This window comes from Vipera ursinii (assembly GCF_947247035.1).
Source record: "Vipera ursinii genome assembly, chromosome: 1".
Classification (NCBI taxonomy): domain Eukaryota; kingdom Metazoa; phylum Chordata; class Lepidosauria; order Squamata; family Viperidae; genus Vipera; species Vipera ursinii.
Window position 1 is genome coordinate 130339805 of NC_139512.1, and position 14330 is coordinate 130354134.

General features: G+C 37.0%; 1 protein-coding gene across 4 annotated transcripts in view; it reads left to right on the forward strand.

The window, feature by feature from the left end:
• Positions 1–14330, forward strand: part of KALRN (kalirin RhoGEF kinase) — a gene marked incomplete at its 5' end in the record, with an annotated part of 580305 nt that overhangs the window by 317586 nt on the left and 248389 nt on the right. For all 4 annotated transcript variants that reach the window (XM_083356478.1, XM_083356477.1, XM_083356479.1 and 1 more), the window contains one exon: positions 628–1140. In XM_083356478.1, the coding sequence (XP_083212604.1) occupies positions 628–1140 (513 nt within the window). The remainder of the gene's footprint in view (positions 1–627; positions 1141–14330) is intronic.

The window sequence follows — 14330 nt, forward strand, 5'->3', positions numbered from 1 at the left end:
AAAGTTACAAAAATTAAAAAGTAATTAAATACATGCCCATAAAAACAATAAATACATTAATAGAACCCCCAATAAAATGATAATAAAAACCCCAGCAATCCCCCCTCAGGCCAGGCCGGCTTGTTCGAACAGGTATGTTTTCAGATCGCGGCGAAAGGAGCGAAGATCGGGCGCCGTCCGGAGCTCAACCGGTAACTGGTTCCATAACTCCGGTGCGCCCACAGAGAAAGATCTCCCCCTGGGGGCCACCAATCTACATTCTCTGACTGGTGGCACCCTGAGGAGGCCCTCTCTGTGGGAACGCACAGGGCGGAGGGAAGTTGACGCCGGCAGCAAGTGTTCCCTAAGGTACTCCGGCCCCCTGCCATGTAGGGCTTTAAATACCATAACTAGTCCAACTAGTCCAATGTCCATTTGTTTCCCCCTGTGGTTGTGAGAGCCAAGACAACGACAATTCACAGCCATATTGCACTAGGATGTATTCTTATCTGGCTGTTAAGCATTTTTCCTGCTTACTGCTTCTCCATTTATGCTGCCTGATGAATAGTTAATGGTATCCTTAATTGTTACAGGATTTCTGCATAATTACTTAAAAACTAAACCACACTTTTTTTTTTAACTCCTTAGACAAGCATGGTCTCCGTTGAAGGTTTAACAAAACTGGTTGATCCCTCCCAACTAACAGAAGAGTTTGAAGGAACTCTGGATTACAATCATGATGAATGGATAGAGTTGAGAGTTTCCTTGGAAGAATTTTTCAATAGTGCCATCCATTTATTATCCAGGCTAGAGGACCTTCAGGAAATGCTGGCTAGGAAGGAATTTCCAGTGGATGTGGAGGGTTCAAGAAGACTAATAGACGAACATACCCAGCTCAAGAAGAAAGTAATCAAAGCTCCAGTGGAAGAATTGGACCGTGAAGGTCAACGATTATTACAATGCATAAGATGCAGTGATGGTTTCTCTGGTAGGAACTGCATTCCTGGCAGTGCAGATTTCCAAAGTCTTGTGCCAAAGATTACCAGTCTTTTAGATAAGCTGCATTCAACACGACAGCACTTGCATCAGATGTGGCATGTCCGTAAACTGAAATTAGATCAGTGCTTTCAACTTCGACTTTTTGAACAAGATGCAGAAAAGGTAAGATGCAGCCTTTTTTCTTCTTGACTATTAACCTGAAATCAAATGGCAATGAGAAAGTTGTAGCCAAATCTTTTTCTCCATTTTACCAAGATGAACGATTAATCAGGGATACCAATGTCAAGTTACTTGGAAAGGAAAATCACTGAACTAATTGTTGGAATAGCAAGAAGCACTAGAGCTAGAAATTACTCACTCGTGATTTTTCTGATAAAAGGTGTTCTTTATTCAGTATTTCTGAACTGATGTGACAGGTCTCAAATTACTTTTTTTTTTCATTTCACCAAACCTGTTAATAAAAGTCCATCATAATCAAACTGTGGAACAATTTCCACTTGGGAGAAGTTGTAAAAAGTTGTAAAAAGGATACTTGGAAAACCAAAGAAACAAGAATCATATACATATTGAGAAATAGGCCCACGGGCATCACACAGTCAGCAAGCTCCTTGGTTAAGTACATGTGGCAACAGTTTGAATCCAAACATTGTACATTCATTTTCTAAATCAGGGACAAATAATCTGCACTCTTTAGACCAGGGGTTTTCAAACTTGGCCCTTTTATGACTTGTGGACTTCAACTCCCAGAATTCCTCAGCCAGCATGCCTGGCTGAGGAATTGTGGGAGTTGAAGTCCACAAGTCATAAAAGGGCCAAGTTTGAAGACCCCTGCTTTAGACTATATGGTGTGAGAGATGTCCACAAGGGAACATAAAAATGAACTTTGTGATCAAAGCCCTCCTCCTCTGGATGGTCTCTTCTGTGTGTAGCCTCATTTTTGTGTTGTTCAGAGTCACTCCCTAATTCACCAATGTGATTTCTGGTGGGTTATTTACTCAACCAAAAAGCAAAAGGAGTGCACTAAATCTTCAGTAGGCTTAGAACCCATACTTTATTTAAATTCAAAAATCTTCATCATTCCTCTCCAAAAAAGTGGGTTGAACATGTCGGTTCTGCCTATTGCAATTTTGTCACTGCATCATTGCCCCACTCTTTGTGGCACTTAGAGGCAATGGTGTTTTTGTAAGAACTAGGGGCATCACCCTTATCTAAGTGATGAATAGTACAGTTGTTTAACTAATGTTCTGTCATGAGTGACATGGAGATTAATGCTTCAGGTACCAAAACAGGGCAATTGTCCTGTTTCCCATCAGGGTAAATAATACTGGATGGGTTATTTTATGTAGTTCATTGTATCATATTTGAACAGATTTGTAAAGTATTTGTTAAAAATAACAGCAAACTTTTACTGTTGTTTGTTCAATAAGTAATTTAATTCCTTAAGTTTTATGTAGTTCTTCAGGTTTTTCTAGACTTCTGTGAGGCATGACTCTGCAATTTATGGGCATTGTTAAATCTGTTCATAAGTGGTTTCCGATTCAGGCAAAAGATGATGTAACTTTTTTTTTCATTTCTACACTTTAATATGTCAAAATGCAACTTGAGGCAAAATAACTATTTGACCTAGATCATTCTTTTTTTTCTCTCCTTTAGCGGTGATCATTATTTTTTAAATGCTATAGTACTTGAGCCTTTCCATTTTCCCTAAAGTTGTTTTATTTGAGTATTTTATGCCACCTGCGACCCTCCATAATAATAGTTTTCATAGCAAAGAGGTTGCTCACAAATTGATTTTCACTAAACCTTGGAGTTATAGGTCAGTAAGATGGACCCGTGAATTTCTTTAAACATGATTAAAAGCTAAGTGGCATCAGATGGTTTGGCAAAACATCATAGATAGGTCAGAGAAGAAACATCCCATAGCAGTCCCCAACCTTGTGGCTTGGTGGCCCGGCAAGGGGGGGAAGAGGGAATAGTTGCCTGTGAGTGGCAGGTGGGCACGTGTGAGCCCATACAGCTCCCACTTATGCAAGGGGCAGTTACACATGCCTACTGCTCTCACAAAGGGAGCTTCGTGTGCAAGCGCAAGTGGCTGCCGCTCACATGAAAGGAGCTTCACATGTGCACTCACCAACCAACTGCATGGCCCAGTACCGAACAGGCCACAGCCCAGTAGTGGACTATGGCCTGGGGATAGGGGACCCCTGCCCGATCACAGAGGTAGGGATGGAATTTGGTGTGGGTGTGTGAAACATGTAATATGTACGTGCAGTTCAATTACAGAGGGCCTTTCATCTTCTAAAACCATGATTCAGTTTGGCCAATCATCTGGGGTACATTGGCTGATCCACAATAGTTCATTTAGTCACCGTTTGAAGTTACAACAGCACTGAAAAAGTGGCTTATGACCATTTTTCACACTTACGACGGTTGCAATATCCCCATGGTCACATAATCAATTCGGATGCTTGACAGTTTGTTCATACTTATGATGGTTGCTGTGTCCCGGGGTCACGTGATCTCCTTTTGTGGCTTTCTGACAAGCAAAGTAAATGGGGAAGTCAGATTCACTTAAGAATCATGTTACTAACTTAACAAATGCAGTGATTCACTTAATAACTGTGGCAGGAAAGGTTGTAAAAGGGGGCAAAATTCACTTCTCTCTCAGCAAGAGAAATTCAGGGCTCAGCTGTGATCATAAGTTGAGGACTACTAGTATGCCTGATACAAACAGGGCTGCCTAATTATGTAACATTTAACGTTTAAGATAAAAACCCCTGACATATGTTGCTCACGTTACTTCTTGACTTAAGAGAGAGAGAGAGAGAGAGAGAGAGAGAGAGAGAGAGAGAGAGAGAGAGATGATTGGCAGACTTGTCTATGTCTCTGCAGGGAAAGGAAATAACTGAATAACAGTATCAGTATTTGTCTTTATTATATATTGTGGTATTGCAATCCCCAGGCTGCTTAATTATAGAAAACAAGAGCTGTTATTGGGAATGCTAATAAATTGTTTATGATTAGGATTATTGGGCAGCGAAGGCAAGGGTGGATACTTCATATTATAGTGGAATAAATACAATAAAGAAAGAAAATATTTATCAGCCTATGTACTGCCAGCAGAGCTTCTGGAAATACTTTATTCTGGTGTTCAAGCTGATTCTTTTGATTTTTGCCCCCCCCCCCCTTAAGTGAGTAATAGGGATGCGGTGGCTCAGTGGGTTAAGACGCTGAGCTTGTCGATCAGAAGGTCGGCAGTTTGGCGGGTCGAATCCCGAGTGCCGCGTAGCAGAGTGAGCGCCTGCTACTCGTCCAAGCTTCTGCCAACCTAGCAGTTCGAAAGCATGTAAAAATGCAAGTAGAAAAATAGGGACCACTACGGTGGGAAGGTAACAGCGTTCCATGCGCCTTTGGCGTCCAGTCATGCCGGCCACATGACCACGGAGACGTCCTCGACAAGCGCTGGCTCTTCGGCTTTGAAACGGAGATGAGCACCGGCCCCTAGAGTCGGAAACGACTAGCACGCATGTGCGGGGGAACCTTTACCTTTTTTTTTTTAAGTGAGTAATCCCAGGTCAGTGTTGCTATCTCAGTACATCTGAATCAAAATACCTCTCCTATGGCAATGAATACCCAATTGTAATAAATACGTAGGCTAGTCAGTAGAGAGAATTACGTAGCTGTACAACAGAAATAAGTAAAAACAGATGTCATGTTGAAAACAGCATCTTATCAGTCCTCAGTATAAGTGTTGGATTGTGATCAGGCAAATACAGTTTAAATCTTCATTGATGTGAAGATCATTTGTTGACCTTGGATTAAGTTACACACTCAGGAGCAGATAACATCAGAGATGTTCTAAGGGAACAGTGTCTGAATATATGGCAGAGGTATGGAAAGAATGTGTGCCATCCTGCGATCCTTGAAAAAAGGACAGAATAATAATGTATTTATAAATCATAATACTGAAGTTCTTATAACAAAAGAACAAGTATAACCCAATATTTCATAAAACTGAGCGTAGAAGTGCGTGAGAATTTTTTTAACCTGAATAAGAATTTATTATATTTATACTTACTAAACCTCTGTGAAAAACATAGCACAGCATGCTAGCATGCTGAAATCCATGCTTTCAAAATTAATAATGCAGCTCACCAATTGAAAAAGCGGTATCAAATAAGTTTAGTAAGAAAAAAATTAGCATAAAATTATATATTAGGAAACATATGCATAAAAGTATTGTGTTAAGGGAAAAAAACCCTTGTTGAAAATTCATGGACTGAAATATAAAATGCATTTATGTGCATTGCTCACAAAAATGCATATGAAGGAAGAGGTTTCTGCACATACACACTACAAATATGTGCAACAGAAAGAAAGCTGGAGAGAGAGAGGTATAAAGAATAGTCTGTTACGCAGATTCTTATTACAGTAGTAAAAAAAATTTAAATCCCTCACTCCAGGACTCTGCTTAACCTCTTTCTCACACTCAGGTGTTATTGGGGCTTGGACAGAGGGTCCACAGTCAATCAAATTTATTCCAGGGGGAAGCAACCCATCAGAAAAATTTGAATCAACCAAAGAAACACACCAAGATATACTGTTTTAGCCAGTGGATTAGATACTGACCTCCACCAAAATTGAACCAGGATGCATTTGATATACAACTTATAGACTGCAGTTCTTAAAAAAAGCTATGGTTTTATACATACCATAAAACCAAATCCATAGCACATTAGTTCTAAATACACTGGCTTATATTGGGACAAATGTATTACTGGATAATCCTCATTTAGCAATGACAATTGGGACTGGCAGCTCTGTTGTTAAGCGAAGCAATCACTAAGTGAGAAATCACATGATCTCAGCTGTGCTTTCATTTCCATTACTCCCTTGCCATTTGGAATGCTCACCCCGGTTCTGAGTTATTTATTTATTTATTTATTTATTTATTTATTTATTTAATTGAATTTTTATACCGCCCTATTTCCGTAGGACTCAGGGCGGTTTACAGGGCAGTTAAAACCATGAAATACAAAAAATTAAAATCAATTAAAACAATTAAATTAAATTCAAGCCCCAAGAGTAAATCTAAAACCCAGTTAAATTAACAACCCCACAGTCTGGACCAAACAGATCAAAGAGCCAAGTTTTCAGGTCCCGGCGAAAAGAGCGAAGGTCGGGGGCAGGTGAGGCACAAGAGGGATTATGTGAAGGAATTGCTTGGTTTCCCCTCCTTCTCCCCCCCCTTGCTTCTTTAAGCAATGTCTCCCACTGGGAGAGGGAAAAAACCAAGCAAATACATTGGCTGATTGCATAGTGTGCTCAGACTTGCTAGCACCACTACATTCTTTTCATGTGTATTTCTCACTGGGTACCTACATATTCTCTTGTAATCCCTTCCTCTGCAATCTCTTTGCTTTGTGCAGGGGGAAGAAAAACAACAAAACAACCCGTCAGGCACAGGATAACACATAGTGACTATAATTGTGACCAAGTCGTGAATGCAGGCATTTGTCATAAAGTTATTTTTTCACCACCATCATAACTTTGAATAGTTGTTGAAAGTGGCAATTGGTAAAATGTTACATTTTTTAATTGTGCAAGATTTCAGTCTTTCCAATGTTAAGAATCGAGATAGTCTTAGAAAGTTCTTGGAATTAGTATTGAGATATTAAACCACATATGAAGAAGCCTACATTCTTTAAAAAGCAAAGGTTTGGCAAGGAGGGATTTTAAGTAAAGAAGCAAAGTGGACAGGCAGAAAAAAAGTCTTAAGGATTGATCCCAACCATATTTGTTCAAGCAATGTTTCTTTTAAAAATAAGCAAGCAAAATAATAAAGCTATTAATACTGAAATTAACTCTGAAGTATTTCAAGAATATCTGGATACTGAATTTTTATTATTAGATTAAATAATTTTAATCTAATTTTATTTTATTATTAGATTACATTTTATTATTTTATTCTTTTTATTACTAGATTTTTATTATTATTTTATTAGATTTAAATTTTATTGTTTTATTATTATTATATTATTAAAGATATTTAAATAATATCTGGGTATTTAAGTATTTGGGTAATGTTTATAATCTCATAAAGAATAAGTCATTCTATCTATCTATCTAAATATCTATCTATCTATCTATCTATCTATCTATCTATCTATCTATCTATCTATCTATCTATCTTACCACAGGGTGGTAACTTTGGACAGTTTACAATATCAAGAAGATAAAATTTTACGAAACCTAATACAAATTAAATAATATAAAAAGATAAACACTCAACCCTAATTAAAAGATGGGAAGGGAGAGAGTAAGATTAGCAAAAGGGGAGGTGGAATCTATCTGTCAACCACCCCCAACACGAAGTCCTCCCATTGAAGCTCCAAGTCAACTGGCAGAAAAGCTCTTTATACCATAAATATTTCAGATCTATTTTAAAAATTCAGTATCATTTCAAAGGTTTTGGTGGAGTTTTTCATTTTGGTTTTGATTTTTATGTGGATCAGAGTATCCAACCAAAAATGTACTTTTGATCAGAATTTGAATTTGCTTTATGTTTTTTGCAGGAATTTAATTTGGAAAATATTTGGTGTAAACTTAATCTGACCATTAGGGATTATATGTTTACTTCCTATGCCCATATTGGCATAGAAGACTAGTTGATCAAGTTAAGACTAATTATATACTTTTCAGTTTATGCTCTGATCACATTAATCTTTTAATTTAAAATGTTAAGTTAGTCAATGATAGATGATGTTTTAATACTTCTGTGTTACATGGTGATATTTTTCTTATCTGCTGTATATTAAACAACAAATGTGATAGGGTTTTTTTTAGGTCAGTGGTAATTCAGCTGGTCTTCAGAAAATTTGGGATTTTTACAAGACTAGGGAACTTGACTGTGATTTATGCAGCTACACAAGGAAAACGTAGAAATTTTGGTTACTAGCAAATGGATGTCATGATTGAAGAAAGTGTTTTGATATGCAAAGAACCCTATGGAAAAAAAAACCTTTAAAAGCTTATATACTGTATTAGCTAAGGTAAAGCTGGTTCTTTTCTGTGCTAAACAGGAGGAATTTTCTTTGAAGAAATTGAAATATTGGGACTCTGGCAAAAAAGCTGGTAAATAGCTGCTTATCAATTGTAATAGCTTACATGACATGTAATGGAACACATTTTCTATTTGCATCAAAGTGATCTCAAATTCTCTTTCCATCTATGGAGTGAGACTATACAAGTCCTAAGCGGGTTCATGCATGTAATTTTAGGATGAATGAAAGCAAAGAAATTAAATTGTAATTTAGATAAAATGGAAATACTTTGGATATATATCACATATCATCACATATCATCTATCATCGACATATCATACTATACATTATCCTCGTCTTGCTCCTATGAATGATATGTATCTTCCTCAATGTCAGGTCCTCGACCAGAGGCCTGGGAATTTGATGGTTCTGTGCAGTATCTTAGCAGTTCCTAGCACTTGTTTGGAAGCCTTCCCTGTCCTGAAAGAAAATATACTGCAGCACGTTTTGGAAAGCATACTGTGACAGTCTGGCTTCAGCTGTAGAAATTGGTGATGCAAACTTGCAACTTTATTTGAGGAGGCAGCAAGTCCCATATTTCTGATCTCCAGGTGAATGGGCTCCTAAAAACAATCCAATTTGCTTGCAGCACCATGCAAAGCCAAATGCTAACTGGATTGCAAAATCAAAACATTGTGTTTGGTAGAAACATGTGCCAAAATGAACTCCAGATCTTTCACACTGTAGGAGGCTTGGATGCTGCTGTTTTCCTGAACATCCATCCAAATTGCAGTCCTGGGGCTCTGGGTATTGTTAGTATTATGAGCAATGACTTTCTATCCTCCAGCCATCTGTAAAGAACTTGGTCTATGTTAAACAGTCTGTGAGTCTGATCCTTCCAGATGGTCCTTTTTAAAAATTCACATTGAAGGGAGAAATGAACAAAATCTCTGACAAGGCATTGACTGCTAACCTGGTAGTAGATCTCATGGCATTTGATGGAGTTTTGAATCACTATGTATATGACTGTTGAATTGAACTGTCCATTAGACTTGGATTCCTTATCCTTACAATCATAATGTTCATTTAGTATGAGTAGGGCTAGTTTGTAATCCAGATAAAATTATAAATCTACAGTTAACTTCTGTCTGTTCACATACTTTCTCCCTCATCAAGAATCAGGAGAGCAGATACAAAACATAGAATAGCATCCAAGAACCGAATAATAGGGAGATAGTTATGTTTATGAGGTCTGCTTATCCATTGTTTAAGGAATCATGGCTAATTGAAGTAATTCAGCTACTCAGGTTTGCATATTATACCAAACTATTAAATTACATTGTCTATAATTGCACAATATGCTAAAATGACCCACTGCTGTCTAGATTGTGAGTGTTGCTGAGTGTTGTTTTAACATAGGCATGTGGGGGTGTGTGCTTTGGCCTGGCAAGTAAGATAAAAGGCTCTAGCAAAACCAAGAAATATCTACCGGTATTTTTTCAGTGTTTCAATGCACACTTTAAAAGTGCCATTTTTCATTTCCTTTCTATCTTTGTCCTTTGTTCAATATCTGTCGGCAAAAATCCAGGATCTTAGAGCTTTTGTGTTGCTTTAGCAATAGTGTATAAATCTCCATGTTTCCCACTCACTATGGAAAAAGATAACCAGAGGTAATGGGCAAAATATTAATGGAAAAGACATATAACTCCAGTTTAGAAAAAAGCATTGGAATCTTATGCTACAATTTCTTTACAGCAGTGAGAAATGTGACTCACTCTAATGCTGATTTAGAATCCTATGTGGTGAATTCTCTTTAAAAACATCTGTGAGCCAGCAGTTAATGTTTAGCATGCAAAATTGTATTCTTTTCTCTACAAGTATTAGAAACGGCTTACTAAGCATTTGAGCACTAAATCTTTAGACAAATCTTCTGTTCTATTGTACTTCACAAGATTTCATGTATTTTTTTCATTATTATAATTTGGAGATGTTGCAGCAGTTTTAGGGAATTCAGAAATCATAAATGAATGCCTCCTGCTTTTCATAACAAAAAACGGGATCCTGTGCACAATTAAACAATATTTTCTGGAAGCCTTTCAGGCTGGCCTCATTGTTATGCCCACAGACTGAAGCAGAGTTCAAATTCTGAATTCAAATCATTGCAAAAGAGGAATTTGAAATTCAGATCAGGTACCAGTGCAGATGTGACAATTTAAATCTGAAAACTGCAGCCATAAACCAAAAGAAATAAGTCTATAGGGCCAAAAACATTCTGTATGTATACAAAATGTGCCAAACCTTTGCATGCTGGTAGCTGCTCTGAAAGGTAAAACTTCTGGTGGAGATACATTCTTCTGCCTCTCAACTTCATTTTCTTTCATTCAGGTAATCTTAGTAATCGTGCTTTTCTGCTATTTTTTTCCCTTCATTTTCTTTATTCCAGCACATAAACAAGCACAGACACAATAGAATTTCTGATTGCTTTTGTGGATTCTTACTAATCACAACGTTATGTTATTTGAAACTTACCAAGAAAGATCTTACCTTCAGAATCTAATGAGAGGGATAGAGAGATGAGCAGAGCATAAGTATCTAATATGCCGCACTGTGTGTGTGTGGGGGGGGAATGGAAGAAACTGAGATGGAATTAAAAGAGAGATCAGCCTAGAATCTCTAGCAAGCTGCAAGTGAACTAAGTCCAACCCCCCCCCTTGAATTCCGTCGACCCTTATCTAATTCCTAGCAGTTGCTAATCATTAGTTGACAATATTTATGTGCATACCTAGGAGTAGCAACAAATCAGCTTAATTGAACTTTCACTTATGGATTGATCTTTCATGCCTGGCACACACTGGCCAAGACTAACCTCAACATGGTGAAAAAAATTAATTTAAGAAAGGGACAACCAACAGTCAATAATAATATAATGGCAGAATATTAGGATTCAGATTATTATATAAAAACATACAAAGGAATTACTATCTTCTAGCACAGAGGTCCCCAGCCCTGGGCTGTGGCCCACTATCACACGCCTGCTATTCACACAGAACCATCCCTTGCCCCCCTCCTCCCACCAGTCTGCCAAGCTGGAAAGGTTGGGGACCTCTATTCTAGTATCAAGAAGCAAAACCTCCCTCATTTTTTGGTCAGCCAAAACTTCATGAAAAATACTAAAGGAGGGATTATGTATATAGACTACATATCTCACTTTATAGATTATATAAAGATTGAAAAGAGATAATAAGAAGCAATACTGCTGCAGAAAATAGACATATAGATAATTACTCAACCAGCTTTGAATTGAGCTTAGCAAGATAGGAGATTCAAATATGAAAATCACACATGTAAAACTAATGTACTGTAGCTAAGATTAAAGTTCGTGTGCTCTGGCACCACCAGAAACCCTAAAGTGAGGAACAAGTTGTTTCTAGTATGTTTCCATAATGCAGAATGATTTATTAAAACTGATCATCCACTAAAAATGGTTTATTACAGTTTAAATGTCTTTTTTTTTCCAAAAGCATTATGACAGGTTACTGATAATTTGAAAGTTTATGTAAAATTGATTACAAGGCACGTAAACACTCAGCTTGTCAGGACCCACCCCAAACCACGTCTTAGGAAGACAAAACTCTTGGAGCCAAATCTTAGTCCAAAAGGAATCTTTACTGTGACATGCTTGGTTGTAGGAGGCGAGACAGGACTTAATATTTCCACGAAGTAAACCCTTAATCCCCATTTGGTCAGTCCCCCATCCTTCCTCTCGTATCATCCATCTTGTGGGAAAAAGGAAGTTAGGACCCTTTTGTTTATTGCTGTCTTCCGTGACAAAACCCAGATGCTAGCCCCCACTTTTGTTTCCCCAGTTCAAAAGGCTTCTCCTTTCCTTTGAAATGCCTATTGCCGGTTCAATACACATTTATTCTCTTCGGGAGATGGCAGAATCCATGGGATAATGTTTGAAACATTCCATTTATGAATATGATATAAATGGATTCTGACAAGCTACACTAAAAGATTGTCAACCTTAAATTTGAAATAAAAGAATAGCAAGAATATTGAAGATAAAAAGTACCATAGAACAGGGAAGTTCAGAATGAAACACATGGAGAGTTGAGAGTGAATCAATGCAGTAGTAAGGCACTGATAAAGGAGAATATTTGTACCTCAGTGTTGAAATGAGGGATCCTTGGTGCTCTCTGAGCTTGGTTGTTTTCTTGCAGATGTTTCTTGATTAGGCTGTTGTTTGTTGTCTGATTGTTGTCTGAGTTGGTAGTTCCTTGATTGGGGAACTGCTTGATTATTCATTTAGCATTATACTTGGTGTTAATCTTTGCTTATCTGGTGTTGATTATTCATTTAGTATTATACTTGGTGTTAATCTTTGCTTATCTGGTGTTGATTATTCATTTAGCATTATACTTGGTGTTAATCTTTGCTTATCTGGTGTTGATTGCTGGCAAAGAGGTGCTGTGATCTTTTAGCTTTCAGTGTCCCAATCAAGGAATTGGTCATAAATTGAAGATCACCTGTAACTACTTCTAAATAATTAGAGACCTTCAGAATAACAACAATGAAAATACTGGATGAATCTGCCTTGAATCCTGAATGAAAGAAACATTTAATCATAAGCTTAAGAATTTAAAGAATCTAAAATAAACAAAAGGTTAAGTAAAATTTTAATCTTAGAAAATTATAAACAGAATAAGGGTCCAGATGAAATTGGAATATTGAAAGTTTTACAACAAAATTTTAGGAATTAATTATAAAATACAAATAGATTCTCGTTGGAAATAGATTCTGAATTTGTTTTTACATGACATGAATACATAAGCAATTTCGTGATTTCAAAAGATAGACATTAGAGGGGAACTAAATATTTTAAGTAAAAGATATATATGCCTGTAAAATGATGCAATACATTATGACAATGCAATACTGAAGGAGACTTTTGAAGACTGGAATCAAAAAAAATTAGTCACAATGTCCACAATGTCAATAATCATATCTGCTTCTATGAATAGACTATGTCCAAAACATATTATTCAAAAAATTTCAGATATAGGAAATTTTATTTGACAAGATAGAGATGGTATTGGAAGTGGATTTACAATTTCCAGGCCAAGAGCAAGACTTAGAAAAGGATCTTTTACTGAATGTACAAAAGAATCAATCTCTCTCTCTCCCTCTCCCTCTCTCTCTCTCTCTTTCTATTTTTTTGTTTTTCTTTAAGTTTGGTTTGTATTGGATTTTACTATTATAAACAAACTTCTTGATTAATATTACATGTATGCATGTATGTATGTCAAAGAACATTCCCACTGGGAACCATCTCTACTTTCTGAAGCTTATCTTACAGCAAAAGATCTATGAATCAAGGGGTTTTTCCTACCTGATGTGAATCCTGTATGACAACCTGCTGCAATAGTAGTAAATAGGATGACTGTTACAGAGTATTCTACAGGAAAATAATTGAGGGCATTGCTGACATGCCGCCACATAAATTTATTACTGTGCTGCAGTATCCTTGATGGAATTGTGCACCTTAATTAATTCATCAGTAGGTATGAAAGTAAATGTCTGACATTTATGATTACCTCCTTTGTAAATCTTGCTTCTAAGGATTTGGCTGTTTAAGATGGTATTCACACCAACGTACGAATTTAGAATATACGTATACGGTACATATTTGCCATTACTAGGATGATCCAGCAAGACCATAAAAACATGTAAAGGTAGCCCTCAACGTACAACCACAATTGAGCCCAAAATGTATGTTGTTAAGTGAGAAATTTGTTTAAATGAGTTTTGCCCCATTTTACGACTTTTCTTGCCACATTTGTTAAGTGAATCACTGAAGTAGTTAAATTAGTAACACCATTGTTAAGTGAATCTGGCTTCTCCCATTATCTTTGCTTTTCGGAAGGTCATAAAAGGGTATCGCATGACCACAGGACACTGCAACGGTCATAAATATGAACCAGTTGTCAAGCATCCAAATATAAATCGTGTGACCATGGAGATGCTGCCTTAGTTGTAAGTGTGAAAAATGGGTCATAAGTCACATTTTCAATGCCACTGTAACTTTGAATGGTCACTAAATGAACTGTGGTAAATTGAGGGCTGCCTGAATGCTCTTTCATTTCTTCCACTCAATTTCTACTTCCAATGTTAATGACCAAGCAAACCAGGAAATCTCACTGATGATTAATTTGTTCCACCAATGTGTACATATTTCAGGTCTTCGTGTATATAATATCAAACAAATGATAGGGAGTTTGGTTTGTTTAGCCCCCTTTGCTGGCACAA